This window comes from Peromyscus californicus, unplaced genomic scaffold (assembly GCF_007827085.1).
Source record: "Peromyscus californicus insignis strain IS unplaced genomic scaffold, ASM782708v3 Scaffold_16__1_contigs__length_79575227, whole genome shotgun sequence".
NCBI lineage: Eukaryota > Metazoa > Chordata > Mammalia > Rodentia > Cricetidae > Peromyscus > Peromyscus californicus.
In genome coordinates, this window is record NW_026294458.1 from 75,560,715 (window position 1) to 75,586,976 (window position 26,262).

General features: G+C 39.0%; 1 protein-coding gene across 10 annotated transcripts in view; it reads left to right on the plus strand.

Moving 5' to 3' along the window:
• Positions 1–26,262, plus strand: part of Ttc3 (tetratricopeptide repeat domain 3) — a 106,805-nt gene that overhangs the window by 5,565 nt on the left and 74,978 nt on the right. For 4 of the 10 annotated variants that reach the window (XM_052741258.1, XM_052741254.1, XM_052741255.1 and 1 more), the window contains exons 2-10: positions 8,337–8,491; positions 8,796–8,838; positions 9,227–9,377; positions 9,825–9,912; positions 12,042–12,134; positions 13,174–13,294; positions 15,241–15,326; positions 16,648–16,742; positions 17,935–17,997. The exons of 2 other annotated variants lie outside the window; for them this stretch is intronic. In XM_052741258.1, the coding sequence (XP_052597218.1) occupies positions 8,337–8,491; positions 8,796–8,838; positions 9,227–9,377; positions 9,825–9,912; positions 12,042–12,134; positions 13,174–13,294; positions 15,241–15,326; positions 16,648–16,742; positions 17,935–17,997 (895 nt within the window). Of the gene's footprint in view, positions 1–4,648; positions 5,998–8,336; positions 8,492–8,795; positions 8,839–9,226; positions 9,378–9,824; positions 9,913–12,041; positions 12,135–13,173; positions 13,295–15,240; positions 15,327–16,647; positions 16,743–17,934; positions 17,998–26,262 lie in introns of those variants that run through there. 4 more of the 10 variants (XM_052741260.1, XM_052741256.1, XM_052741259.1 and 1 more) reach the window with 3 other exon arrangements.

Below are 26,262 nucleotides of genomic sequence, written 5' to 3' on the forward strand. Positions count from 1 at the left end.
TTTTTCAAGACAGGGTTTCTCTGTGTAATTTTGGTGCCTGTCCTGGATCTTGCTCTGTAGACCAGGCTGGCCTGGAACTCACAGAGACCCACTTGGCTCTGCCTCCTAAGTGCTGGGATTAAAGGCATGCGCCACCGCCGCCCAACCACAAATAATGGACTTTAATTAATTTTTTTTAAATTCTTTCTGGAAATAGATCCAAATTGGCCTTAAGGTTTTCTTTTTAATGTACTGCTGGGCTGTTTGATAATGTTTTATTTATTATTTTGCACCGTTCTATAAACAGATTGCCCCCCCCCCCCTCCATTTTTGAGACCTCACTATCTAGCCCTGGCTGGTCTAGACCTTTGATATAGTTCAGGCTGGACTCAAACTCACAGAGCTGCATGCCTCTGCTTCTTGAGTGCTGGGAGCAAAGGTGTGCACCCCCACACTTGGCCTCTCATTTTCCTTTTTTGACTGATTGATTTTGACATTAAGGTCACAGCAACCTCCCAAGTAAGGTACTGAGTAGTTAGTTTGGATTGGAGCCATCAGTTTGTTAAACATTTGATGGAATTTTCTTACACAATGACTTAAGTATATCCTTCTTGTGTGTGCACATTTAGCAGCAGCTAAACTGTAGTGGGATTGTTCATGTTTTCTGTTTCTTTCAGTTCCCTTTTGGTAGTTTGAAAAATTTGTTTATCCATCAAAATTTTGAAGTTCATTAGTGTCAAATTCATGGCATTTTAATCACTTAAAGATTTTTTGCTTTGCATGTCCTGCCTTTATCTCTCCTCATTTTGAATATTATTTATACTGCCTCTCTCTCCCCTTCTCTTTTTCTTTTGTTTTGATGACACTAGGGCTTATTTTGTATCCTGTGCTGTCCTGGTACTTAGATAGTCCAGGCCAGCTTCAAACACAGGGTAATCCTACTGCCTCAGCTTCCTGGGTGCTGAGATTACAGGCCTGAGTCAGCATAACTGGCTTTTTTTTTTAATTAGTCTTGCCAGAAGTTTATCTACTTTATTATTTTGGCAAAGGAGTAATTTATCTTTGGCTTTTATTTCATTGTTGTTAAATACGCTGATTTTTTTCATTGTTTTGATTTCTTAACTATATTGTCAGAATGTGGTCTGTATTTTATCTTTATGAAAACAGTTCTTACTCATGTTTTATGGTCTTGTTAATGTAGAATTTAATAATTGTTTATGAATAGTTTTAATGTTTTATGTGCATGTGTGAAGTCTGCATTCTGTAATTGTTATAATCTGTTAGATATAAAGATTAGAAATTGGGTTGTTTAGTCTTTATTAGTTTTTGTTCATCCTACTTACCCAAGACTTCTCATGTCTCTTTAGTGTGCCAAACTAGAGTCAGGCTGACCAGGGTTGTCTTTACCTGCTCGTTTGACCAAACTTGGCTGCAGTTACTGAATAGTAGAGTAGTTAGGAGACGGAGAATATTATTAATCCAGGACTTATTAGTGGTCCCAACAGTTTTCCTGTTGTGGATGCTGAGACTCCTTTATTAGATGTATGCAAGCTTGGTTTCTTAGTGTGTTGGACCTGTACCCTGTCATTGTCCAACCTTAAATTGTCTTTAAAGTCTCTCTTTTGGTAGAAATTGCCCAGAATACTCTTTTTCTTTTACTTTATTTTAGATTCTTTATAATTTAGGTGCTTCTTATAGAGAATATATTCTTGGATTTTTCTTTTTTAGCCTATCAGACAAGATATCTTTTGATTGTTAGGTTTAGAAACTCCTATAGAGTTCAAATCTCTTGATTGATGGTCTACTCATTTTTTATCTAAAATCATTTTTATTTTACCCTTGAATTAGAGAAGTCATTTTGATACAGTTTAAGGCTCTTGCATCTCTTTTCTGTTAGTATAACAAAGATGTGTAGTCTTTTGCCAGTTTTATTTATACTTTTTTGAAGAAAATATTATTTTACTTTAGCTGCATTTGATTGACTTTGGGAGTGTCATTTTACTCCTGAGTTTATTTTATTTTATTTTATTTTTTGGTTTTTCAAGACAGGGTTTCTCTGTGTAGCTTTGCGCCTTTCCTGGATCTTGCTCTGTAGACCAGGCTGACCTCGAACTCACAAAGTTCCGACCTGCCTCTGCCTCCCGAGTGCTGGGATTAAAGGCATGGGCCACCACCGCCCATCTACTCTTAAGTTTAAATACACTACTTGTATCACTCAGAATTCTCTTAAAGGGACAGAACAGAAAAGAGAGGATGAGTTTCTTTGTGTGTGTGTGTGTGTGTGTGTGTGTGTGTGTGTGTGTGTGTGTTTTAAAGGGGGATTTATTAGAGTGGCTTACAGGCTGTGGTCCAGGTAGCCCAACAGTGGCTGTCTGCCAGTGGAAAGGTCTGTGATAATGGGATAGTAGTTCAGTCCACCAGACTGCCTGTCTCAGCACTCCCTATCTGGAGTTGGTCTTCGGTCTGTGTTGGAATCCCAAAGGTGTAAGTTCTAATACCAGCAAAGGAATGCCTCAGCAAGAGGAGAGATGAACTTGCCAGCTCAAGTCGGGGCAAGCAGGCCAAGCAAAGGCTTTCATTTTCCATGTCCTTTTATGTGGCTCCCATCAGAAGGTGTGGTCTAGATTTAGGATGGGTCTTCCCACCTCAGATGATTCAGATCAAGAAAATCCCTCACAGGCTACCCAGATGCTTGGATTTTAGTTAATCCAGATTTAGTCATGTTTACATCCAGGATTAGCCATCACTTTTTTTTTTTTTAAAGATTTATTTATTTATTATGTATACAATGTTGTGCCTGCATGTATGCTTGCATGACAGAAGAGGGCACCAGATCTTATTATAGGTGGTTGTTAGCCACCATGTGGTTGCTGGGAATTGAACTCAGGACCTCTGGAAGAGCAAGAAAGTGCTCTTAACCACTGAACCATCTCTCCAGTCCTAGCCATCACTTGAAAAAATAGTTATTTAGATTTTTTTTACATGTATGTGCTTGTGTGGTGAATATATGCCACATATATTTACAGGTGCCTTTGGAAGCTGGAACAGGACATTCGATGCTTTGGTGCTGGCATTCCATTCAGGTGATGTGGATGCTGGGAACTGAACTCTGGTCCTCTGGAAAAGCAAGAAAGTGCTCTTAACCACTGAGCCGTCAGTCTTTCTATCCCTTACTTTTTAAATAAACAGTTTTGATACATGGTCTGTCTTAATTCTGAATTTTGCCTTTCATTAGATCTAGAAGATTCAAAGCCCTATATTATTTAAATAATGTCTGATTTTTATCTGTTCTTCTGAAGTTTTAACAGGACATATGTGTATTCATTTTTTTTCTGGATCACTTTTCCTCTTTTCATTTCTCATAGGTGCTAGATAGTTTTAATGAGTTTATCTTCTGATTAACAAGTTTTCCTTTTAACTGCTAGTCTTTTTAATTTATTTTAACTTTTAAATATTTAATTATGTATATATATATATGTATATATATATTCACTTTTAGCACCTAGCTACCTACTTATCAGTCATCTGTCTGTATTGTGTTTGTTGAGACAAGGTCCTGTGGTGTAGCTCTGGTTAACCTTGGACTTGGATTCTCCCACCTCTCCCTCCCGAGTTGCTGAGATTACAGGCATGACCATCATTCCTGGCTTATTTTATTTTTATTTATTTATTTTTTTATTTCTTTGGTTTTTTGAGACAGGGTTTCTCTGTGTAGCTTTGGTGCCTTTCCTGGATCTCACTCTGTAGTCCAGTCTGACCTCGAACTCACAGAGATCCTCCTGGCTCTGCCTCCTGAGTGCTGGGATTAAAGGCATGTGCCACCACCACCCGGCAGCTTATTTTATTTTTAAAAGTTCTATGTGATTTCCTTTTCAGTCATATTTAGTCATTCTTTTAGTCTCGTGTTGTGTGTTCATTTTTAAGTTTGTAGCTGTTCGGTATACTGGATTTAGCCATTTCTTGTCTGAAAATTTGGTGGGGGGTTTCTAACATTATTGCTTGTTGTTTTCTGTTGTCTCTCATGATGGATTGCTCATCCTTGTTTGATGATGATTGGTTATGAACAATTTGATTCATCTTTGAGTCTAACTTGGGAGTACTTTATTTCTGAAAGCATTGTATAAGTTTTGGCTGGGAGTCAGGGGTATTAACTGGACCCATTTTCAAGTTACACATTGGGCTCCTGGTCCAGGGTTCCCTTTCCGGATTCATTATGTCTTTTGGTACCACTGCCTCTAGCTTTTAGGTGTCAGTTTAGTTTCTAACTTGAGCTTTTGTTGCTTTTGGGGGGAGAGGGTAGCTTTAAATGTTTTCCTTTGTCTATGAATAGACAAAACATCATCATCATCATCATTAAATCAATGATCTGCCAGACCTGAGGTCACACAGCATTAACCCCAGACTTTGGGAGGCAGAGATAGGTGGATCTCTGTGAGTTCAAGGGCATCTTGGTCTGTTCTACATAGTGAGTTCCAAGCTAGGTAGGGCTGCAATAGTGAGATTCTGTCTCAAAATAAAACCTGTCATCCGCTTTTTCTCCCCATTGGTAGAGTTCTTTAGTATCTAATAAATTCCTTTATTTTAGTATTTAACTATGTTAGTTTTAGTTTGTATTAGAAAAAAATTTATATTAAAACAATTTTAAAATTAAGCTGTAGGTTAAGACATTCTAAAGGAAAATATTAAGTAACTCTATAATGTGTTGAGTTTGTTACAGTTTATCCTCTAGACCCATAGTGATGTAACAGATAAATAAGCCTATGATGATCAAGTAATAGGAAAACTGCTTCCAGTGATGTGGGCATGGTGCTCTAAGCTTACAGAGCAAAGGTGAACTTGAGGGGACCAGGAAATACTTCCTGAACTGAGTGGAACTGGTGGGCATTATTGTGGTTGCAGAATAAAGTTGCTAAGGACTGAACAGCAGCCAAGTGTGACTGAGTGTAGGTCATGTGTCATGGCGTGACGAGGTAGAAGCAGGAGCGGGCTTATACCCGGTCTCGTCCTGTATGTTGTAGGGAAAGAGTGCTCTTTGATGCTAAGGAGAGGCTGTTGAGTGGACCTAACAGTGAGGTGACAGGCTCAGCTTCACGGGATGCTGAGGTGAAAGCAAGCCACCACTTAGGAGATGGCTTGTTGTCTTAGTTTAGAGAAGAGATGAAGATGAAGGTCTGACCAAGGCATTGGCATTGGGCACAAAGGACGCATGCGGTTCATTCAGGTGGCTTTTGCTTTTAGAGCAGTAGTCGTGTAGGTAAGTTGTGTTGAAATGTGGGCAGTCAATATTACCTGCGTTTTTGGTTTCCTCCACATTTTTGGTTTGGATAACTATTTGGCATTTAGAGCAGTTAATTGATAAATAGTATATAGAAAGAGGAAAGAACTTGGCTCCTTTTGAGTCTTTTTCTCTTTTGAGGAAAAACAAGTTTGTCTTTGAACTTCCTGAATCTGAGGGGCTTATGAGACATTTTGGTTAAGATCTAGTAGCAGTTGACACGGATGTTCTAGAAGTTGAGAGATGTGGCTCAGCCTGGAAAGATTAAGGAATCTTTAGCATTTGAAAATTTGGAATCCAGTGTTTCCTATAGTAGTACTACCTGAGCTAATTTAAATGGTACATAAACATCTGAAGGGTTTTAGTAGTAATCTAATGTGTGTGGAAAAACTTGTGCATCAAACCTGTGATATCGTAGACATTATTGTTTAGGTCACGTAAACTGTGAAAGGGAAATACTGAGTGAAAATACATACAGTGAATGGAAATGGCAAAACTGGTGCCGCTGTGCAGATGATGACAGTTCAGAAAGTGCTGGTTTGAGCCGTGGGCGTGGTGCATAAGGTCACTCAGAGAGTGAGATGAGAAGAAAAGAGAGTTGACATTGGGTGGCGGGAGTGGAGAGAGGAGCCCGTGGAGGAGACTGAGGAAGAGCAGCCAGACGAATAGGAGGAGAACCAGAAGACGGTCTTTGGAGTCCATGTGAAGAGTGCTCAGAAGGAGGAGGTGGTCCGCAGCGCCAAGTAAGTCCAAGCTGAAAAGTGCTCTTTGGATTTAACAATTAAGGTAGACTTTTTAGCTGGAATCATCTAAAAATAGATTTTAAAAATTCATCTCCAGTGTTTGTTAATAACAGCTAGTATTTATTGTGTTTCTTAACATGCGTGGTATCGTGAAAGCACTTTACATGTATTAACCGATTAGTCAGGAAGATAGTATTTGTTATTCACACTTGGTGTGTGAAGAAACTGAAGCACAGAAAAGTTAAGTAACTTGCCCAAGATCACACACCGGGCAATGGGAGCATCAGGGTTTCAGTCCACTCAGTCTGGCCCCAGAATTCACGCTCTTAACCGTTTTGCCACATTGCCTCTCTAGTTAAACAAAATGGAGCATTAGAAACCTACACCAGCATTGTAATCACAGTACAGTTGTTGCTGTGTGTGTTACCATGAGATCTGCTGGACTTCAATGATTAGCATCATGTCAGAGTGGCTTGAGTCGTCCGATTGTATTGTAATTACTTTACTTAAAAATGGTGGTGACTGTGGGTTATGACAGTTCTTGTCTCTTTCTGTATTCATAGTAAAAAAAAATGTGAACTTAAAAGTATATGTTCTGAGGCTAATATATTCCATATTATGTGCCTTATTTTGAGTACTGTGGTGTCTTTATTTTTTCCAGCTATTATGTAAATTCCTTAAACTCTGGAAGTGTTGTTCATGCAGAACAAGTAAACTTCTCAGGTGTTACAGGTGACCATTTTATTTGTAGATAGTCATTAATGACCTTATTCAGAGCAGTTTCCTTCAAATGGTAGAAATGGAACCAAAGTGTAGGAACCCAAAAGTGAGTGAAAATGGAGGACTCAGTAGAAAAAGGAAGAAAATTTCTTGGGTAGGTTGAAGACTAGGAGGCAATGGGAAAGAAGACAGCTGTAATGATTGCTGGTGTGGTCAGAGCGGAGTTGATCAGTGAGGATTTAAAACTGGCTTAGACAGTCGATACTGGTGTGAGAAGTGGCCCTGGGAAAGAGGAGCCTGGTGAGGTAGGCAGTAACACTCTGAGAAGGCATCATCAGCATAGGCCTTAATATGGCTGGTATGGTGGACTTGGAAGAGGGAAGACTGATTGCCAGTGTTCATGATAAGGAAAAGTAGCTGTGGTGAATTACTGTGTGTGAGAGAAGAGATCGTGAGGCCAGAGCACTGGGGTTGAGTCTTCCCTCATTTGGTGGCCTTGAGCAAATTACTTAATGGTACTGAAGTGTTTTCCCGTTTGTACAGTAGAGATGGTGATGTGAGTGTACTGTGAAAAGTGACTGTGAGGATTAGTGAGAAGTTGCCTTTAATATAAAGCACTTGGTACAGTGCTTGCTCTTCACTTTTGATACTGTGAGGTTTTCACAAGTCAAACTGAACATCTGCTTGATTGAAAAAATATGTGTGTGGATGGTCTATTTAAAGATAAACCTAATAACAGTAGAGTTGGAAGAGACAGGGGAGGGTATGATGATGATGTTGGTGATGGAAAGAAGAGAGTGTGATTACTTGTCAAGAACTAGAAGTGATGAAATGCTGAGTTTTCAGTGATACTGTAGCTCTAATTTGAAAAATCCTCACTATTGAACTTTCTTTAGGGGGAGAAACAGCCTAAAACTTCACACTAGTCTTCCTCTTCCTCCACTGAAATACATATTAAAAATGTCTTTTGCTAAAATGAAGTAGGAGCACTGGCTGTGCTTGTAGTAGTTGAGAGAGTAGCAAGCAGGGATTCTTAGGATGGTAGGTCTGGATGCGTCCATGGAGAGCAGAGTGTTACAGTGAACCACTCCAGCTTTGCCCTCTGCCCAAGAAGAGATTTACTGAGAGATGAATAGGAACTAGGGACATACGAGCAGCTGACAGGAAGTGGTTTCTCAGTAGAGTCAGGATGGTTGAGAATATAGCAGTTTGTATGCTGTGAATGGTTTATTTTAGGGTATGGTATGTAGTGTGTACGGAAGTACACAGTAGGAGAATGTCATTTCTACATTCAGCAAACACTTTTTAAAGGCATAGTTTGCTAGGCACATACAGAGTAAGATGCCCTTCTACCTAAGGGAGACAGGTATATCTTGAGTTCAGAGTAGAGCTGGTGAATATGTGAACCTAAAGAAAAGAGAAGTAGAAAAGAAGACGATTAAGCTGTTTAGAAAAAGAACAGTGAGTGGATTAGGGATGTCTCTGACCTCAGTGTTCTGATTGGAGTTGCTTCCCTAGGATACAGGCCCCAGATATTTTTCTGATACACCACAGGGAAAACTGCTGCTGCCCATGCTGCCTTAGGCGATGGTTGATCTGAGTGTGTGTTGTCTCCTTAGGACTGTACACCATGGATGATTTTCCTGAGGGAGACTTCACTTTGGCAGATGATACCTTGTTGGAAGGTTGCCCTTATGAGGATGACTGTATCTGTGCCCCTGACTTTACCACTGATGATTATGTCCGAGTGACTGAGCTCTACTATAATGGAGTGGTAAGTAGGCTTGTTGAAAGTTTTATGTCCCAAAGGCTTTCTACTTGAGAGGGGCTTTTGTGGCATATGAGTATGTGCAGGAAGGTACACATGCTTCTGAGGAGGTGATTTCAGAAGGGAAGGGAAGTAGAGAGTGGAGGTAAGAAGTATTTGTTTTCACTAGAGATTAACCAAGCTCCTGAGGAGGAGCTGTAGGGACACTCTGCAGACCCCATGAGAATGCCCACAGGAGTGCAGAAACCACAGGTCATACATACTTTCACATTTTACCAGATAAAAATCAGAATGAATTTTCTTCTTTTAGGGTATGCAATATAAAGATTATGCCCAAAGTGAGAAAAATTTAGGTGAGTATGTTAACACTTTAACGCTAATTTATTGAAGACTGTAAAGGGGAGTCTGGCCATTCAGTCACAGCAACATAACAACTTATGAGGTGTTTTTAGTTTGATTTGGTGATATAGGCCTGTAGTCCCAGCACTTGGGAAGGAGGCTGAGGCAGAGGGATTGGAAGTTCAGGGCCAGCTTTGATCAACATGCTGAGACTCGTCTTAGATTAGAAACTGTGATCTTTTTGTTAAGCTAGAATTCAGCCATTACTTAAATATTCTTAATATCTAATAGATTATTTTATTCCTTTAGTTTTTGCCTTTTTATACCTATTTACTTTTTCCCTATTAATGGCATTGATTCATTTGTAAATACTAATTTTAAACTTTTTTAATTTTAATTAAGAATATGACATCTGCAATATATGGTGTAGTAAGCCACTTTCTATCCTGCAAGATTACTGTGACACCATTAAGCTATATATCTTCTGGCCACTTCTTTTTCAACATCAGCACAGTTCTATAATATCAAGATTGCATCCCTGTGTGGAAGCCACGTAAGTTACTATGGAATAATAATTTTAAGAACTGTGGTAGCACATTGTATGAGGAATATCAAGGAAAATGGGAGGCCTGGGCCTCTTTCTTGAATGCTGTTTAATTTTTTGTTTGTTTAGTTGGATAGAAAAAGTAAAGACTTGGGATTTGAATATAAATGAATAATTATTACAGTTTAATGAATTACTTGAATAGAATAGATTGTAAACTTGAAGCTGAGTAAAAAAAATTAATAAGCTTATTTATAAATACCAGTGTTACAGGAAAGAGGAAAAGATACAGTGTCTGGTTTGTTTATTGAACACCTGATGTATTGTTACCTAGAGTAAAGAAAAAGAACTTTCCACATAGTTTAACTAGAACTATAAATATAAAGTTCATATAAATGTAACAATCAGTAAATAAGTACATTTGGGATCCTAATCTTAAAAAAAATTGTCTTTAAGCCGTTCTCGTGCCGCCGAGATAAGTTTGAAGAAATTACAACATCTTGAGTTGATGGAAGACATTGTGGATTTGGCAAAGAAAGTTGCAGTAAGTGGTAGATGTGGTTCCCATTCATTAGACTGTAAATGAATAGGAGCTGCAGAGACGGTTCAGTGGGTAAGAGTGCTTGCTGTGTGCACTGGGGGGCCTGAGTTTGGATCCTAGCCCCCCTGTAAAAACGTGGCCCTGTAACCTCAACACTGTGGTGAGGGGGTGGAGACAAGAGGCTCTCTGGAGTTTGCTGGCCACCAGCCTACTTCCAGATTCAGTGAGGAGAGACTGTTTCAAAGGTGGGAAGTGATAGAGCAGCATCTGGTGTCGTCCTCCGGCCTGCGTGTATGCATGCATGTGTAGGTGTGTGCACCACCACACACAAGCTCATGTATCAGACATCCATGCGCTGTACTGTGTTCCCCCACAACACACACGAAAGGAAAAAAGATGAACAAACAAACACAAGGATATAAATACATGATGTTTGTCCTACGTTTCAAGTTGATAGCAGTTAGCAAGACAGTGCTTTATTTTTTGTGTCCATGGACATGCTCAGTATTGAAAACAATAAAGCTGATAGACTGGATCCATGTGCCCCAGTGGGTATCAGGATTGCATCTTGCTAAGGAATAGAAGCTGGAACTCATTATAAATGACTGTGAGCCCTGGTATATGAAGCCTCTGTCACGGGCTCTGAAACTAATGGTGGTATTTTGACATGAGTACCACATCAACAGGTAATTTGCATTGGAGAGTCTGTCAGGGAAGACTTGAGGTGGCATTCTGTACTATGTCGTGGATCTTCCATATGATTCTTTTCTTCTTGCAGTTTTTGGTACTGTTCTAGTTGAAGCTTACATTTGGAAAAGGTGTTTTCTGCTAAAATCAGTTGTAATAACATACAGCTGATGAACGTACCTTTGTTAAAAGTCTAGGTGTAATGAACTTCAAAAATTTGTGCATTTTATGTTAATATATTATATAATTTTTTTTGAGACAGGGTTTCTCTGTGTAACCGCCCTTGCTGTCCTGGAACTCACTCTGTAGACCAGGCTGGCCTCAAGCACACAGAGATTCACCTGTCTCTGCTCTCTGAGTGCTGGGATTAAAGGCTTACACCACTACCGCCTGGCTTACAGTATAATTTTTAACTAGAATCTGTATGGAAGACTATTTCTGAATTATGTTAGAATCTTAAAGGGACACAAATGTCAGTGTTTATGGCAAGTACATTGCTATGTATGTAGAGTAGTGTAGTCAGAAATCACTTAGTGTTTGGGTGCATTCTGAGGACTGAGTCATTAGCTAGATTCACTATTGTATGAATCTTGTAGATTGCATTTAACACCAAGCAAGATGATATTAGCCAACCTCTCGATGTAAACATGAGACAGGGTAAACATGGTTGTATGAGACTGCTGCCAGTACAATGTGGCATACTGTTTTACAGCAGTCTCTCTTTTGATGAGTAGAGTGAGTACTCTAAAATAATTGTAAAAATTGTATGGTAGAAAATACCCAACCTAGTAACACGACTGTCCATCATTGTCAAGTACTGCATGGTGTACTTGTCCAGCTGATAGCTCAGGAAGTTTTACTCAAGCATGAGCACAGACTTGTGATCAACACACTGGGAAATCATAGTTGCTGTAATGTAGTGTAAGTGATAAGTTTTCAGGTTGTTACAGTCTTAGGGAACTTTTGTCCTATCTGTGCTTCCTTGTTAATTCAGACGCCACTGTGTAGCTCATGACCTTCCCTAAAATGTAGGGTTTTGTTTTGTTTTATTAGAAATTCAGTTCCGAGGGTGGGAAGATGGCTCATTGGGTAAAGTGCTTGCCATACAAGTGTGAGGACCGAAGTTTAGCACTAATCTAAATAAATGCTGGGACAGTGTGGTGGCCAGCTTGTACTCTTAGCACTTCAGGGGGCAGAGACTGGATCATCAGAGCAAGCTGGCTAACTAGATTAGTGAAATAGAGAGCTCTGGGTTCGAGTAGGGCCCTTCCTTCCCTGTATAAGGTGGAGAGAGGTCAAAGGAGACATACAGTGTCACCTTCTGGCCCCCACATGCACATGTGCACATATACGTGTGTACATAACACAAATGCCACCCCCCAAAAGAACTCAATTAAAATTGACAGATTAAAGAAAAATGTGTGGTTTTGTTCTTTATTTTGCAGAATGATTCATTCCTTATTGAAGGTTTATTGAGAATTGGTTATAAAATAGAAAATGTAAGTGTTAAAAATGAGACCCCAGCACACCCATTACAGGTGAATGATAGTCATTCTTGTTGCATGTTTCCCAAATAATGTCTATATATATCCAGTCTTTTACATGTAGTATTTGGTAATAGCAGTTTCTGCCTATTATATAAATAATCTTATTTTATAGATTTGCCTCTTTTCCCTTTTAAGCCTTTCACAAGTTATTCATTTTGTCTTTAGATTATTTGCCTAACATATATTCCTCCAATGAAATTAAATTAAGTCCTTGGTATGGGAATTCTTTTTTTCAATAATTGCTGGGTAACATTCAGGTGCAAAGATAAGTCTATTTGTAATGTTATTGGGACAGGAATGTCTATATAGTTCCTTCAAGCCTAATACCAACATTGGCAATTCAGCTATTTAATTTCTGAAGTTATTTCAGATTCTTAAAAAAAAGTGACGCCGGGCGGTGGTGGCGCACGCCTTTAATTCCAGCACTCGGGAGGCAGAGCCAGGAGGATCTCTGTGAGTTTGAGACCAGCCTGGTCTCCAAAGCGAGTTCCAGGAAAGGCGCAAAGCTACACAGAGAAACCCTGTCTCGAAAAACCAAAAAAAAAAAAAAAGTACCTTCTTGTGAACTCCTGAGGAGTACCATTGCACTGATGGTCCTTTTGCCCAGCCATGTGCTTATGTCAGTGTTTGCTGCAGATCTTGTGGCCCTGTTCTGAACCCTGTTCTGTGCCTGGAGACTTTGTGCTCAGGATAGGTCCCTAGTTGACATGTGACCCAAGAATCCTCCTCTGCCTTTGTGTTACTGCATTCTCCTGCTACCTCAGCAGCCCAGGGTTGTAGACCTCAGCATCCATGTCTGTAACCATCGCAGAAACATTCTTGATCTGCAAGAGTAGCCTAAGGGAGTCTACGTGACTGTTCCTAACTTATATATTGGAGTCCAGCTGTTCTCCATTGTATGACAGAGTAATGAAAATAAGTACACAAGATGTTTATTAATGATCTGAAATACTGTAGAAGGTAAATTCATAATGCTACATACATTTGAATTAATAGCCATATTCCCTTCTTCATTCCTCTTTTGAAACAGAAAATTTTGGCAATGGAAGAAGCTTTAAATTGGATAAAATATACAGGTGATGTAGCAATTCTACCTAAATTAGGATCAGTTGACAGTTGCTGGCCCATGTTAAGTATTTTCTTTACTGAATGTAAGTATAAGTGCTTTAAATGTTGAGTCTGGTTTAAAGAATATTATTTGGGAAGATAGAATGTGTACATAGATGATACTTGATTTATCTTAGGAATAGTTAAACATGTTTTTCTTCTGGTATAATGCTCAAATAAGAGGATTTTAACATTGCAATTAGTCTATTCTCTTATTCTTGTCTCACTGGTTTTGTGCATTATGCTCTTAAAGCTACTACTCCATGGATGTCTTGTTATTATATATAATATTTGAAAGAAAGAGCCCACAGCTGGGGTTCTCTTGTATTGTCATTCATCAGGGAAAGTACAGATCCTAACATGATTTTCATTTTCCTGGTACATCCACTCTTCTTAATGTAAGATGGAACTGCCTTAAATACCTTTACTTTTAAAGGTATTTTACCGTAAGCATTTGAATATTAGCAGTGTTTTTATGATATAGTTAAGTCTGAAGACAGGAAACCCAATGAGCAGAAACTTGTTATCTGCACTGAAAAGAGTGCGTATTTGTCAGTGGGTTTAGATGCTTTAAGTAAATAGAGACAGACCTTTCTGGTCGAATTGTTAAGACACTGGGGGTGTATGACATCCAGATGTTTAGAGTTTTGTCCTCACTGCAGCTTTGAGGACTTGTAATAACGGGGAAGGAGCCAAGCAGCTGGTTATCATGTATTGGGCACCAGTGTGGGCTCATTACTGATCCTCTCTAGTGTCTGCAAGGTGCTATAGTTGTTCTTGTTTTCAGTAGTAAAGTCAGAATTGGAGAGTTAGATCAGTAGTTCTCAACCCATAGGTTGCGACCCCTTTGGGGTCAAATAACCCTTTCTCAGGGTCGCCTAGGACCATCTGCATATCAGATATTTACTTTATGATTCATAACCAGTAGCAAAAATTACAGTTATGAAGTAGCAACAAAAATAATTTCGTGGTTGGGCTCACCACACCATGAAAAGCAGTATTACGGGCTCACAACATTAGGAAGGTTGAGAACCAGTGGGTTAGGTGATTCTCCGCAGTCTAATGAGTACTGGAATCTAGACGAGAACTTACTCATGTTCTCTGAAATCAGAACACAGGTTTTTTCCCCAAAAACTCAGCTCTGTCTCTTAATACTCTGTTTGGTGACCATCCCAGATCTTGCTTGAGTCTTAAATGTTTAAGTCTTTCTTTAATCTTGAAAATTAATGATTGGCTAGATAGAAGCTTAGCTATAATTTTGGTGTAGTAAATTTTTAAATCAGATTCTTACAATCCTTTTTATATAGTAGCTTAAAGTGCTGAAAATGAGGCTTGATTAACCTGTGGACACAAAGTTGGTTTATCTATTGCATTTTTATTAGTTTACTAAGTTTTTTATTAGAATAGTAGATCAAATAACTTCACACTAACTTTTTTTTTGTGAAGTCAAATATTAAATAAAACCTTTTAAATTCTTCATATGTTACAGTAAGTACATTTCAGAAAATAGTTTTTCAGGTTTTTGTTTTTACACATTTTTTTTTGAATATGCACTCTGGCACATTGAAAGTACTTGATACTGTTTGTTAGATTGGCTTTGGTAATTATGAGCCCTAATCACAGTATATTATAAAAGAAGGAAGGGTATTACTCCACTAAGAATATAATAATAAAAATTTAATTGCTAGAAATAAATACAGGTTTATTCACAAAAGCAATGAGTGGTTTTCTCTTATTTTTTACCATATTGATTGGTTGAGGATAAATGTGTATCCTCATTGCCGTATCACTGAGCTACATCGCCAGCCCAATTTTTTATTCTTTAACTATTTAATATATATGTAAGATTACAAAAACATACAAACTATTTAAAATGTTTAATAATAAAATGAACACAATAGACTTACCTATTTAGTGCAAGAATTAGAGTATCATCAATACCAATTTAGAACTAATACTCTCTTTCACTTTCTCCCGATACAAATCTTAGATAAGTACCATATTACTAAAGTCGTAACTGAAAATTGCAACTTGCTTGAGGAATTTAGAAGGAACAGTTGTATGCAGTGTGTGAAGGTAAGGATACTTACCTTAAATATAGTTGAAGATTTGTCTGTTAAAACTTTTTATAGGCATGAGTAATAAAACTAGAGAAAGTAAAATAATGAACTACTATAAAGTGACATGCATAAGGGGAAACGTTAAGGAATTTTGATCTAGAATAGAAGAAATAGTATCTTAATACAGTGAAGAAATACGATTTTCTTTGGTAATATCCCTTATTGAGTTGTAAACTATGTGTCACAATTCACTCAGAGAAAGTACTGATTCTTAACTCACTTTTAAAGAAAATGTTTAGGAGATGTTTAATGTTCTATAGAATTTTATAATTAAAGCCATTGGTAATAATTTTCATTAATTAAAAAATATGAATATCTAAAGTAAAAAAATTTGGCTATACTTGTAGCCTCTTTTATATATATTCTTGCTAACTTGTGATGTTATTCTTAGCAGTCAGTCAATATTACCTGTGAGTGAATGATATCTATATCTATATATATCTCATATCTCAATCAATCGAGATACCAAGGATTATTGGTATCTACACTTGCTAATAACCCAAAGCTACAATTTTACCATTCATCTTATTTTTAGACCACTATACCTTATGGATAAATTTTATTTAAAAGTGTACCTACTATAAAATACTATACATAACAGAAAATTGTTTTATTAATTATTTATATTATGTTGGTTTTAGCTTCAGGTTCAGTGAGAGACCCTGTCTCAAGGGAATAAGGTGGAAAGACATAGAGGACACCATGCATGTACGCTCCTACACACACACACACGCACACGCACACGCACACACGCAGTGACAGTACACGTACTTGTCCTTTCTAGATTCCCTCCTCTGACCTTTCCATGCTTGCACAAGAGCATGTCTGTGCATACACTTCCCAACATATAGACAAAAATGCATACACTGCACACAGGATGACAGACATATGCTCCTCTCCTCTCCAAACTCCTTCTAATACCCAGCACAGTGTAATGCTATGTGTGTTAGTTGTACTATATTTTAGGGGATAATGACAGAAAAAAGTACGTCTTTAGTGCATTTTTTCTCAAGTATTTTTATCTGTGCAAGATTGTATCTGCAGATTCAGAAACCATGGATATAGTTTCAGTAATAATGAATATATCAGAATAGTAGAGATTATATTCTCATTTTCTATGTAAATAACCCCATGGTACCCTTAATAGCAAGGATATTGAATATCCTTGAATAATATTGAGTAATAGTGAGAAGATCCACTTCTCCTGGGGGTTGGGTTCTTTTTCTCGATTGTCTTTGGAGGTAACTGATGAGTCTTCTCTCACTTCGGTTTCTCAGCAAGGAGAACTAATGAAAATGAGAGGAAATGAAGAGTTTTCCAAACAGAGATTTGATATAGCTGTTATTTTTTACACCAGAGCCATTGAATATAGGTAAGAGCACAGTGGAACAGAAAAACTCTTCTCTGTGGTAGATCCAGTTAGAGCATTAGGAGAAGTAGCAGCGAGATGAGCTGTAGACTATCTTCCATTTGCCATGCAGAGTAGGTTTTCTCTTGTGTAGATATTAGTAGCAGTGCTGACACCTGAATACGTGAACCAGCAGGTGTCTCAGGCACCTCGGGCAGGACAGTCCGCTGTTTTCCACAGACTGACTGGAGTCATGTCTGTTTCCTTCTGTATCAACTGCTCCTGCTGTACCATTAACTGACTATAGGGAGGGGTGTTTGGACCTCATACTTAAGAAGTTACCTTGTAGGAAGCTTTGCTTTCTTGGGGGAACTTTTTGTTTGTTTGTTTTTTGTTTTCTTCAAAACAAGCTTTCCCTGCATTTCCTTGGCTGTCCTGGAGCTCACTCTGGACCAGGTTGGCCTTGAACTCACAGAGATCTGCCTGCCTCTGCCTCCCGAGTGCTGGGATTAAAGGCGTGGACCACCACTGCCTGGCTCTTGGGGAACTTCTAAAGAAAATAGTTGTAGTTGTTGAGAGGGTAGATGTATGCACTCTCTACGTATGTTACTCAGAGGCTGGATCATTATGGCTTTCCTCCTGATGTATCTTACTCTGTCATTACTGCTCATCTGAGCTGGGCCACCTTATATTTTAGCAGATTTTAGGGGTGCTCTGCAGATTGCCCCCTTTCCTACTCTGTTCTTCACAGGGATTGAGGGAATCCAATTGCATGTCATACCTAAAGGCTACAGAATCAGACAATGAAAATTAACAAAATTTGAAAATATCTACCTATGATTATTACTGTTGAGTTTTACAAGTTTCTTTTGTTTGAGTAAAGTCACAGTCCTGACTTAGATAAGTCATCTTGTCTTTCATAGTTACATACTTTGTAGTTGGCTAGCTTTTTAATAATGGGTGTTATTACTTACTTCTCACAATAGTCCTATGGGGTAGATACATTAGTAATTATCTTCATTTCTTTTGAACAAGGTACTGAGAAAGTAAAAAACCTGAATTTCAGTCAGTTAATATTCTAAATCCTATATTCTTTCTGCTCTGCCACATAGTTGTAAAGTTTAAGAAGTTTTTTTTTGTCTTAGGTTTTTTAATATGGCTTTTGTTTGTTTCAGACATAATGTGTCTTACTGACTAAATGTTACTTCTTTTTAAGACCTGAAAACCATCTCCTTTATGGTAACCGAGCTCTCTGTTTTCTTCGTATGGGACAGTTTAGGTAAGTCGGTTAAAGTGACCTAATTACTGAATTACTTTGCCCAGTACCTATTTTAGGGAAACATTTATCTGTCTTGCAGGTATGCAGGACAACCCCTTTGTCTTTGTCTGAAATAGTTAAGTGGGTAAAAGAAGAGGTTTCATGTATAATGATTACAGCAGAGTGCAAGCATTTGTCACACATGATTTTAAGTACTTGACATGTATTCTTAGTCTCACAGCACCCTTAGTAGGTATGTTATGTCATTCTCCACATTTTACTCGTGGACAGTGCCTACAGCTAGTGAGTGGTGATGCTGAGATCCAGACACTGACCTGCTGATAACTTCTACGTCTTTGTACTTCTATGATCTATTCCGTCCTTTTGCTCTATCTAACCTGCATAGTATATTTTTACTGTTTGTTTGTCTTGTTATATAAAATTAAGTAAATATTTTCATAAGTGAAAGAATGCATAGAAATTTAATGGTATTAATGGAATAGAGCCATAGTTAATAGAGTTCCTTATATTGAATTTGAAATTTACTTTTATTTATGAGTTGAGAAAGACTGAAAAAAAGGTACTCTACTGTGATTTGATTGTCCTTCATTTAAAAAAATTTAGTATATGAATTTTAAGTGTTAATATTAAACAATATATATTGTTGTATTCAATCATGCCCTGTCTTATTGTAAGCGGGTGGGTCCAAAAATACATCCATCCATACAGAGGAAAATATTCAAAACTCATTGAACTAGGAAACCAAGTTAGAGCCTGGGACCCTCAGAACAAGGCTGCGTGGCCAAGGTCGTACATAAATATTAGTTATAATTCACTTTTGCCTTTGACTTTCTGTTACCTAAAATAAAAAAGGAAAACTTGAAAAGTCATGAAATTCTCATTATTCATAAAGAAACATTTATAGCAGTTGTTTGGTTGAAAGTGGTTTCCTCATGCTTAACCTAGAAATTATTACGTGGATCACTAGTAATGTTAACTAAGTGATAGAGAAAAATTCCAGAAATGATAGGAAAAACTCTGAAAAATACAGTTTGGAGTTTCACAAATAAGTTTTTCTATGAAGTCATGAAAACTGAGAAATCCTATGCCAGTTGTTATTTTAGTAAAAGCACTTCTCCGGGAATGTGGGAGAGTGGGAGTGGGGGAAGGTGTAGTATCTTCCAAGTATGTAGCGTTTAAAAAAGTAACATTTATTGTGTTTCTCTTTTATTATAAACAGAACACATTCTCATGGTAGAAAATTTGGAAAATACAAGAGTTTAAAAAGAAGAAAATAAGTATCACCAGTAATCCAACCACCTTGGAGAATACCGCTGTATTAACGTTATGCAGCTTTTAGATGGCTTAAGCCGTGGATAATCCGAGGCTATCTAGACTAGAGGAATGGATGGGCTTGACACAGTCTTCCATCAATACTACTGTTCTCAACTGGTTCTGACAAGAAATGAGCTACAATTGTCTAGGTTATTGTTTCTGGCTAGGTCCACAGTTAACAAATAATCTGTACTGTTTGAAGGTGAATTTGTATGCTTCAAGATCAGATAATTAGGTTTATGACTTGGCTAGCCTCTTGTGAAAATTGAGGTATCTAACCGAAATCTTGCCAGGCAGAGGGTCATCTACTTTGCAGCTCTGAGAGCTGAGAGGCAAACCAGGGTGGTTCTGTTCTTACGAGTATTTGAAAGATAGACACATGAGGAAGATCTTCCTAAAGCCCCGCTGCAACAGGAGGTGAAAGTAGAATCACAACCTCTAGACAGTGTGAGGTGAAGGCTGAGATAGAGCAGGGACCTGTCCGTGCACCCTGTTGATGGTCTAGCTTGTAATTGAACACATCTGGATTCACACAGGCAGGTTGGTATACTTGAGGGTCACTGGTTTCTATCAGGCAGTCACCAACTTGGATCTGATGCTCCTTTAACATAGAGAACTATGCTACACTGGTTTTGCTGATGCCTCTTACCTTCTCACACATTGCTTATCTGATTTTGCACAATAATGTAGAGGTGAGGTTTTCAGGGTCTGTACCTCCTGAGTAGATGATGATGCATAGGAATGTGCTGCCACTGGTGGAGCTGTGCCTGGATACAGGAAGGAGTACTCTTGCTCTGGGAAGAACTGCTTTAGCTGGATTACCGAGGTTGAGATGTTGTGAAATTCTCACATCAAGTGGATGCCTTCTAGACCTGTCATGGGAATCTGGCCAAGCAGCTGCAGGGGCAGCTGGAGATAAAGGCTCCACCCAGTGACCTTGGGAGACAGCGTAGTCCCTAGTTCTCAAGGCCAGACTTCCTATTTGTTGTTAAAAAGCAGACATCAAACTATAAAAGAACTGAAATGGAAAAAGATCAAGGCTTGAATGAATGCTAAAATGCATAAGTGATTCTGAAATACTTTAATCCTAAAATATTAGAAAATGAAAACATTCAATTTTAAAAATAACTTTGGCAAGATTACTCTAAAAAGGTAAAAATATGTACATTGACTCTTGACAGGCTCTGTCCTGAGTACTTTATGCATATTTATTCCTAAAAACCTTCACAACCATGGGGGTAGTTGCTGTTGTCTCTTTCAAATGAGAAAATGGGTGCAGTGAGGCCCATCAGAGTGCCCAGGATGCTAAGGTGGGTGTGGTGCAGACAGAACTTGAGCCCAGTCTCCCTGGATGTGGTCTCGACGTCAATCACCTTGGGAAGGTGACAATAGAGTACAACGGGAATGTGAACGTCGGAAAATCTCTAAAACAAATGATCCAGATAGTCACACATTTATGAGGACCTGCTTATCCTTACGTAACATGCAGATTAAAAACTACAAGTTTCTCTTTCATACCCATCAGATTGGCAAAAACTTAAAACCTTCGTAATATCAAGTATTTGAGAGGATGTGGAACAAAGGAAACTTTGATACTCGACTGGAGAAAGTGTTAATTGGTACAGTCACTGTGGAGAGCAGTCTGACAAGGTGAAGATGTGCACACTCTGCAGTCCACCTCTAGGGTCATCCCTTCCCAGCTGTCAGATGTGTGCCCAAGAAGACATGTGCAAGCCTTCACGTAGCATTGTTTGTGCGAGTAGACGTGGAAACAACGTAAATGCCCATCAGGAGGGGCATGGATAAATGGATTGTGGTATATTCATACAAAGATGTTTTAAAAAGCACTTAAAAGGAGTGCAATGTTGAGTGTCAAGCAAGTTGCAGAATGATTTGTACAGTGTGATGCCATTTGTATACTGTTTAAAGACATGCAAAATAATGTGCATATTCATATTAATATGAAGTATTTCAAGTGTTTTTAAAATGTGTGGGCATGTATACCAAATGAGTGGCTATCTCTGGGGAGAGAAGGGGAAAAGGGTTTGGACATGGGAGAGGTGGTGCAGTGGGGGTCAGCTGCAACAAACCTGCAAAGGAGCTGGAGTGAATATGGCAAAGTGTGTATTTCTTGCTAAGTTGGTACATCAGTGTTCTTCATGTTAATGTTATGTTCTCTGAATTGTGTATACTTGAAATCCTTGATAAAAAGTAAAACAAGTATAATGTAATGTACATAGAAGGAAAAAAAATACAGCAGTGAAACATCAAGGTCAAAATGAGATGATTTTGGAAGGAGAGAGACACCGTGATGTTACGGTTAGTGGTCCAAGGAAGAAGGCCAGAGATGAAGGGGTGTGAGCTGGGAAGCAGATGCTCCACCCTGAAGTGATGAAGGAATCTGTGGTGGTTATAATGTTGAAATAAACAGATTGTCACTCAGAGAGAGACCTTTGAGAGGACACAGGTGAGGCCAAGAGCCAGTGTAAGCCCTCTGGGCTGGATGTTGTACGTGGGAAGTAAAGAGCTGGGGGATTGCACCATTACTTGTCTTCAGGCTGCTGCTGCTGCTTTTCCCTTGGAATCCTTGAGGCTTAGGAATGTGTTCCACAAATCCCAGGACTCCGGGATTGGATGAGATTTTACTTTATTCTGATCTAGAAGCACGCTTTACAAAATGCAGTTTGTAGCCATAGGACATCATTAAAGTGATGGTTGTGATTGGTTCAGTTTCATATGTAGGAAAAGGACTCAGACATGTCTAATTTCGGTGGCTACAAAAGCTCACGTAATGTACACAAGTAGATTTTGCCTGCGCGTCTCAACTCATTTTGTGGAATTCCTATTTGGGAAATTTGAATCCTTCTTGGGGGGTATAATGAACATTGCTAAAGGGAAATGTAATTGGGAATGGGGGACATGTATCCTGGAATATTCTCATCTGCTCAGAAATCCTTAACCTTTTTATATTTCTTTACCTGTCTTGCAATTATTACTTCCCATCAGACCCCAACTATGATTTGTATAGCAGAGAAACTAAGTCCTGTTGATTTATTTTCTGAATTTCTGAGATCAGAGATACAGCAACTTAACCATACTTCTGCGAGAATTACCCCCTCCCTTGAGTAAGTGAGACAGAGAGAATGCACTTTTGTGAGGGTCCACAGGTTTAGTTTTAGTGTGTGCTGTTTGCGTTATTCCTGGTGTTTCTCTTCATCGCATGGTCTGGTTTTGTTTAGAAGCACTGAATTTGCTCTTGACGAAAACATAATTGCCAGTTGTTTGGGGGGGGGTGTCCTCCCTTTTAAAAATATGTAATTTTATTTTATATGTACAAGTGTTTTACTGTGCATATGTTTATGTACCATGTGCACATAGTGCCCATGGAGGCCAGAAGAGTGAGTCAGATCTCCTGGAATTGGAGTTAAAGACAGTTGTGAACTGCCCTGTGGGTTCTGGGAATTGAAACCAGGTCCTCTGCGAGAGCAGTCAGTGCTCTTAACCGCTGAGTCATCTCTCCAGCCCCATTACCACCCCCCCCACCCCGTTTTTAAAAAGAAGAAATAGGTGTACATGATAAAATTTTGCACTGAAAAGGATTTACTGACAGCTCGTGTGCTCATTCATTTCCTGCTCTCTTCGGATCCTGTTTCCATCATACCTCGTGTCTCTAGACGTGCTCATGTCCACTTTATATATCCGAGTATAGGCAATTTGAGATGATTCAGTGAGACATACCTTTTAAAAATCACGAGTGGAAAACATACACTGCACATGCTGTTGTATAATTTGCTTTTTAAAGACTTATTTATTTTTATGAATGAGTGCCCTGTCTGCATGTATAACTTTATGTCAGAAGAGGGCATCAGATCCTGTTCTAGATGGTTGTGAACCACCATGTGGTTGTGGAGAATTGAACTCAGCACCTCTGGAAGAGCAGCCAGTGCTCTTAACCTCTGAGCCATCTCTCCAACCCTAACTTTCTTTTTTAAAAATGTTGTCTTAGAACTTGTGTCAGTGTGTATCAAGATCTTGTTCTTGTTTATAGGCAACATTTAATTGGGTGGATACTCAAGTGATCCATCAGGTTGTATTAATATATGGTTGAATAGGCTATTGGATTAGCTTATAGATTATTTATAATTACAAATCATTAGAATGTAGATTATTTTCACTTAAGTTAAATAAATGCAGGTTTTTAATGACTCCTTTTACTTATATTCAGTGTTTAGGTGCTAATATCTCTGTAGGATAAATTCTTGATAAGCTTTTGCTCTGTTAGATGAAGGAGCATGAAGAGGTTTAAACTTAGGAACTTTGATTTAAAACATTTTAATTCTGTTGGTGGTTAGTCACTGTATTTAACAGTATCTGAGTGAATTATGTTTCATACTTTAATAGTAACATTAAGCTACTTGGGGATTAGTTCATTGTTTCTTTTTTAATCTAGTAGGACCTTGAAAGTAATGATAGATAATACAAGGGGAAGGGTCCTTGAAAGCCAACAAAGTGCTTGTATACTTCACTATATGCATACATGCTGTGGTTTGAGGAGGTCAATAAGTAACATCTCCTTCTTTGCCCTGTCCAGAATCAGTTAAGAGATGGGCGTGGAACGTATGCTAATGATGACCAAATACCACCTTCCTTACAGTTGTAGACATTGGGACTGGGGGCCTTAAGTCTGATTGTTAAATAGTTTATTACTGATTCACTCACAGTCACAGACAGAACCAAGAAACCAGAGCCTGTGAACTTTAAACCTAGAAGAAAAGGTCATCTGACGTTCTGTCTGTGCTGGAGAGATGGCTCAGCATTAAGACCACTGGCTGTTCCTTCAGAGGATCTGGGTTCAATTCTTAGCACCCACATGGCAGCTCACAACTGTCTGTAACTCCAGTTCCAGGGGATCTGACATTGTCACATCAATGCACATAAAATAAATTAAATAAATTATTAAAAAAGATCCCAGAGTAATAAATAAAAAGAAAAAAACAATATTATATATGAAGTATTAGATTGGAGTTTGTCTGGGAAAGTACACATGCTTTTGTGGTAACTATAATAAGTCAGAGCACTTGGACTAGAACAGTCCTCAGTAGTTAATAGCAGTCGACATCTCTGTCTTCCCACTGTCACAGACTCCTGCTCACTTGGCTGCAGTGGTCTGGAGAGCAGCACTGTAACCTACTCTGTTCACTTGGCTCCAGTTGTAAGATGTGGCCACGTGCTAGAAAATCTACTAGTTTAACTTCAGTTCATGCATCACCAAATGGGTTATTATACTATATGCTGTTCAAACAACTGACCTATGTTGTAGTACCACTGTTAACACCACTCAACCCTGATTCAACAAGTCATACCAATGTTCTAGTTATGGCTGATGCCAGAAATGAGCAGAATAGACAGAGTCCTGCATTCTAGCCAGTGAGCCCGCAGTGTGGAGCCTCAAGTTGGAAGTGGTGTGCTGTATTCATGGAACTGATAGTGTGCCACATGGCCGCAGTTACCGAAGGGAGAGTAGGTGGTTAGGGTCTAGACTTCGCAGGTTATGCAGTAGGGCTGTTGGCCATTAAGCAGGGTGCTTAGATGCCAAAGAATTTCAGTGAGTTGAGGCTGTTACCCATGGTTAGTACCTTTACAGGCGTACTCTGGTTACAGACAATTACTTTGAAGGAGCTGCAGGAAGGCTGAGGCTGGGGAGGCTGCTGGAGGACTCCAGGCTGGAGAAGGTAGTGAGAACAGACATGACAAAGTGGAAAGAGTCGTGATACTCAGAGGCGAAGTTGACAGGGGTGGCTTTGTGCTGGGACTTGAGGGAGGAGACTGTGGTTTGTGTCCGTAGCAGATCTCTGGATTCTGGGCCCACTCACTGGCAGTGGGGGGTCATTGGAAGAGGAGTAAATTTGTAGGAGGTAGAATCTGACTTTACATATAAAAACATAAACATAAATCGTGTGTGTGTATGTACACATACATTTATAGATATAAAATACACTGAATACACACGTATACTGAGTGAAAATACCTGGGAAGCATCCAAATTGGAATATTGATGGAGGTGAGTTATGTGGGTCTGGAACTAAAAAGAGTAGATGACATGTATAGGGTAGATGACCAAGAAGCCTGAAGTTGGAGATGTAGTTGATATTGCTTAGGAAAGTAGGTTTCACCCTTGCCTGCATATTGGAATCATTGAAACTTTGAACCTAGACATTCTAGTTTAAGTAATCTAGGGTAAGCTTGCAGAAAGGGCTTTTTGAAGCTTCCCCAGTAATACTAGTATGTAAGCAAGACTGAGACAACCTTGAAGTCCTTTAGGAGAGCACAAGCTAAGATGAAAGAGGAACCAAGTGGAACCTCAAAAATATCTATTAGAGAACGGCGAAACCTGGCCTGGAGACTACTTACAAATATCCAGAAAGGCAAGAAGTAGTTGTGTGGGAAGAAGTGAGAGAACATTGCCTGGCTGCCAGGACGTGTGAGAGTATTTGGATTTAGCAACATGGACTATATTCCGTAACCAGAAGAGCTGTCAGTGGAAGCCTTTGAGCAGAAGGTGGTTGGTGTGAGCTGAGAACTGTAAGGACGCAATAGGTGTAGACAACATCTAAAAATGTTTAGGGGAAGAGACTTGGTGCCTTAAGGCTGTTTTCAGTCTAGGTAACAGATTGAACTGGCTTAAATGGTAAAGAAATGTAATTCCCAGGTTCCAGAAGAAGGTGGCTCTAAGGTGTATGTGATGGCTCAGCACTATCATCTAAGACCCAGATTTTCAGCCTGAATGACTTGGTCAGAAAGCTGCCACTCCATCCCTGTGGTGGCAGGGTGACTCCTGTGACTTTGCAGCTGTCAGGCCAGCTATTGCATTCTCCAGCAGAAGAAAAAGCCAGGTTTGTTGTGACCTTTTCAAAAGGATCTTAGTACACATCCGAGGGAATACGTTTATCA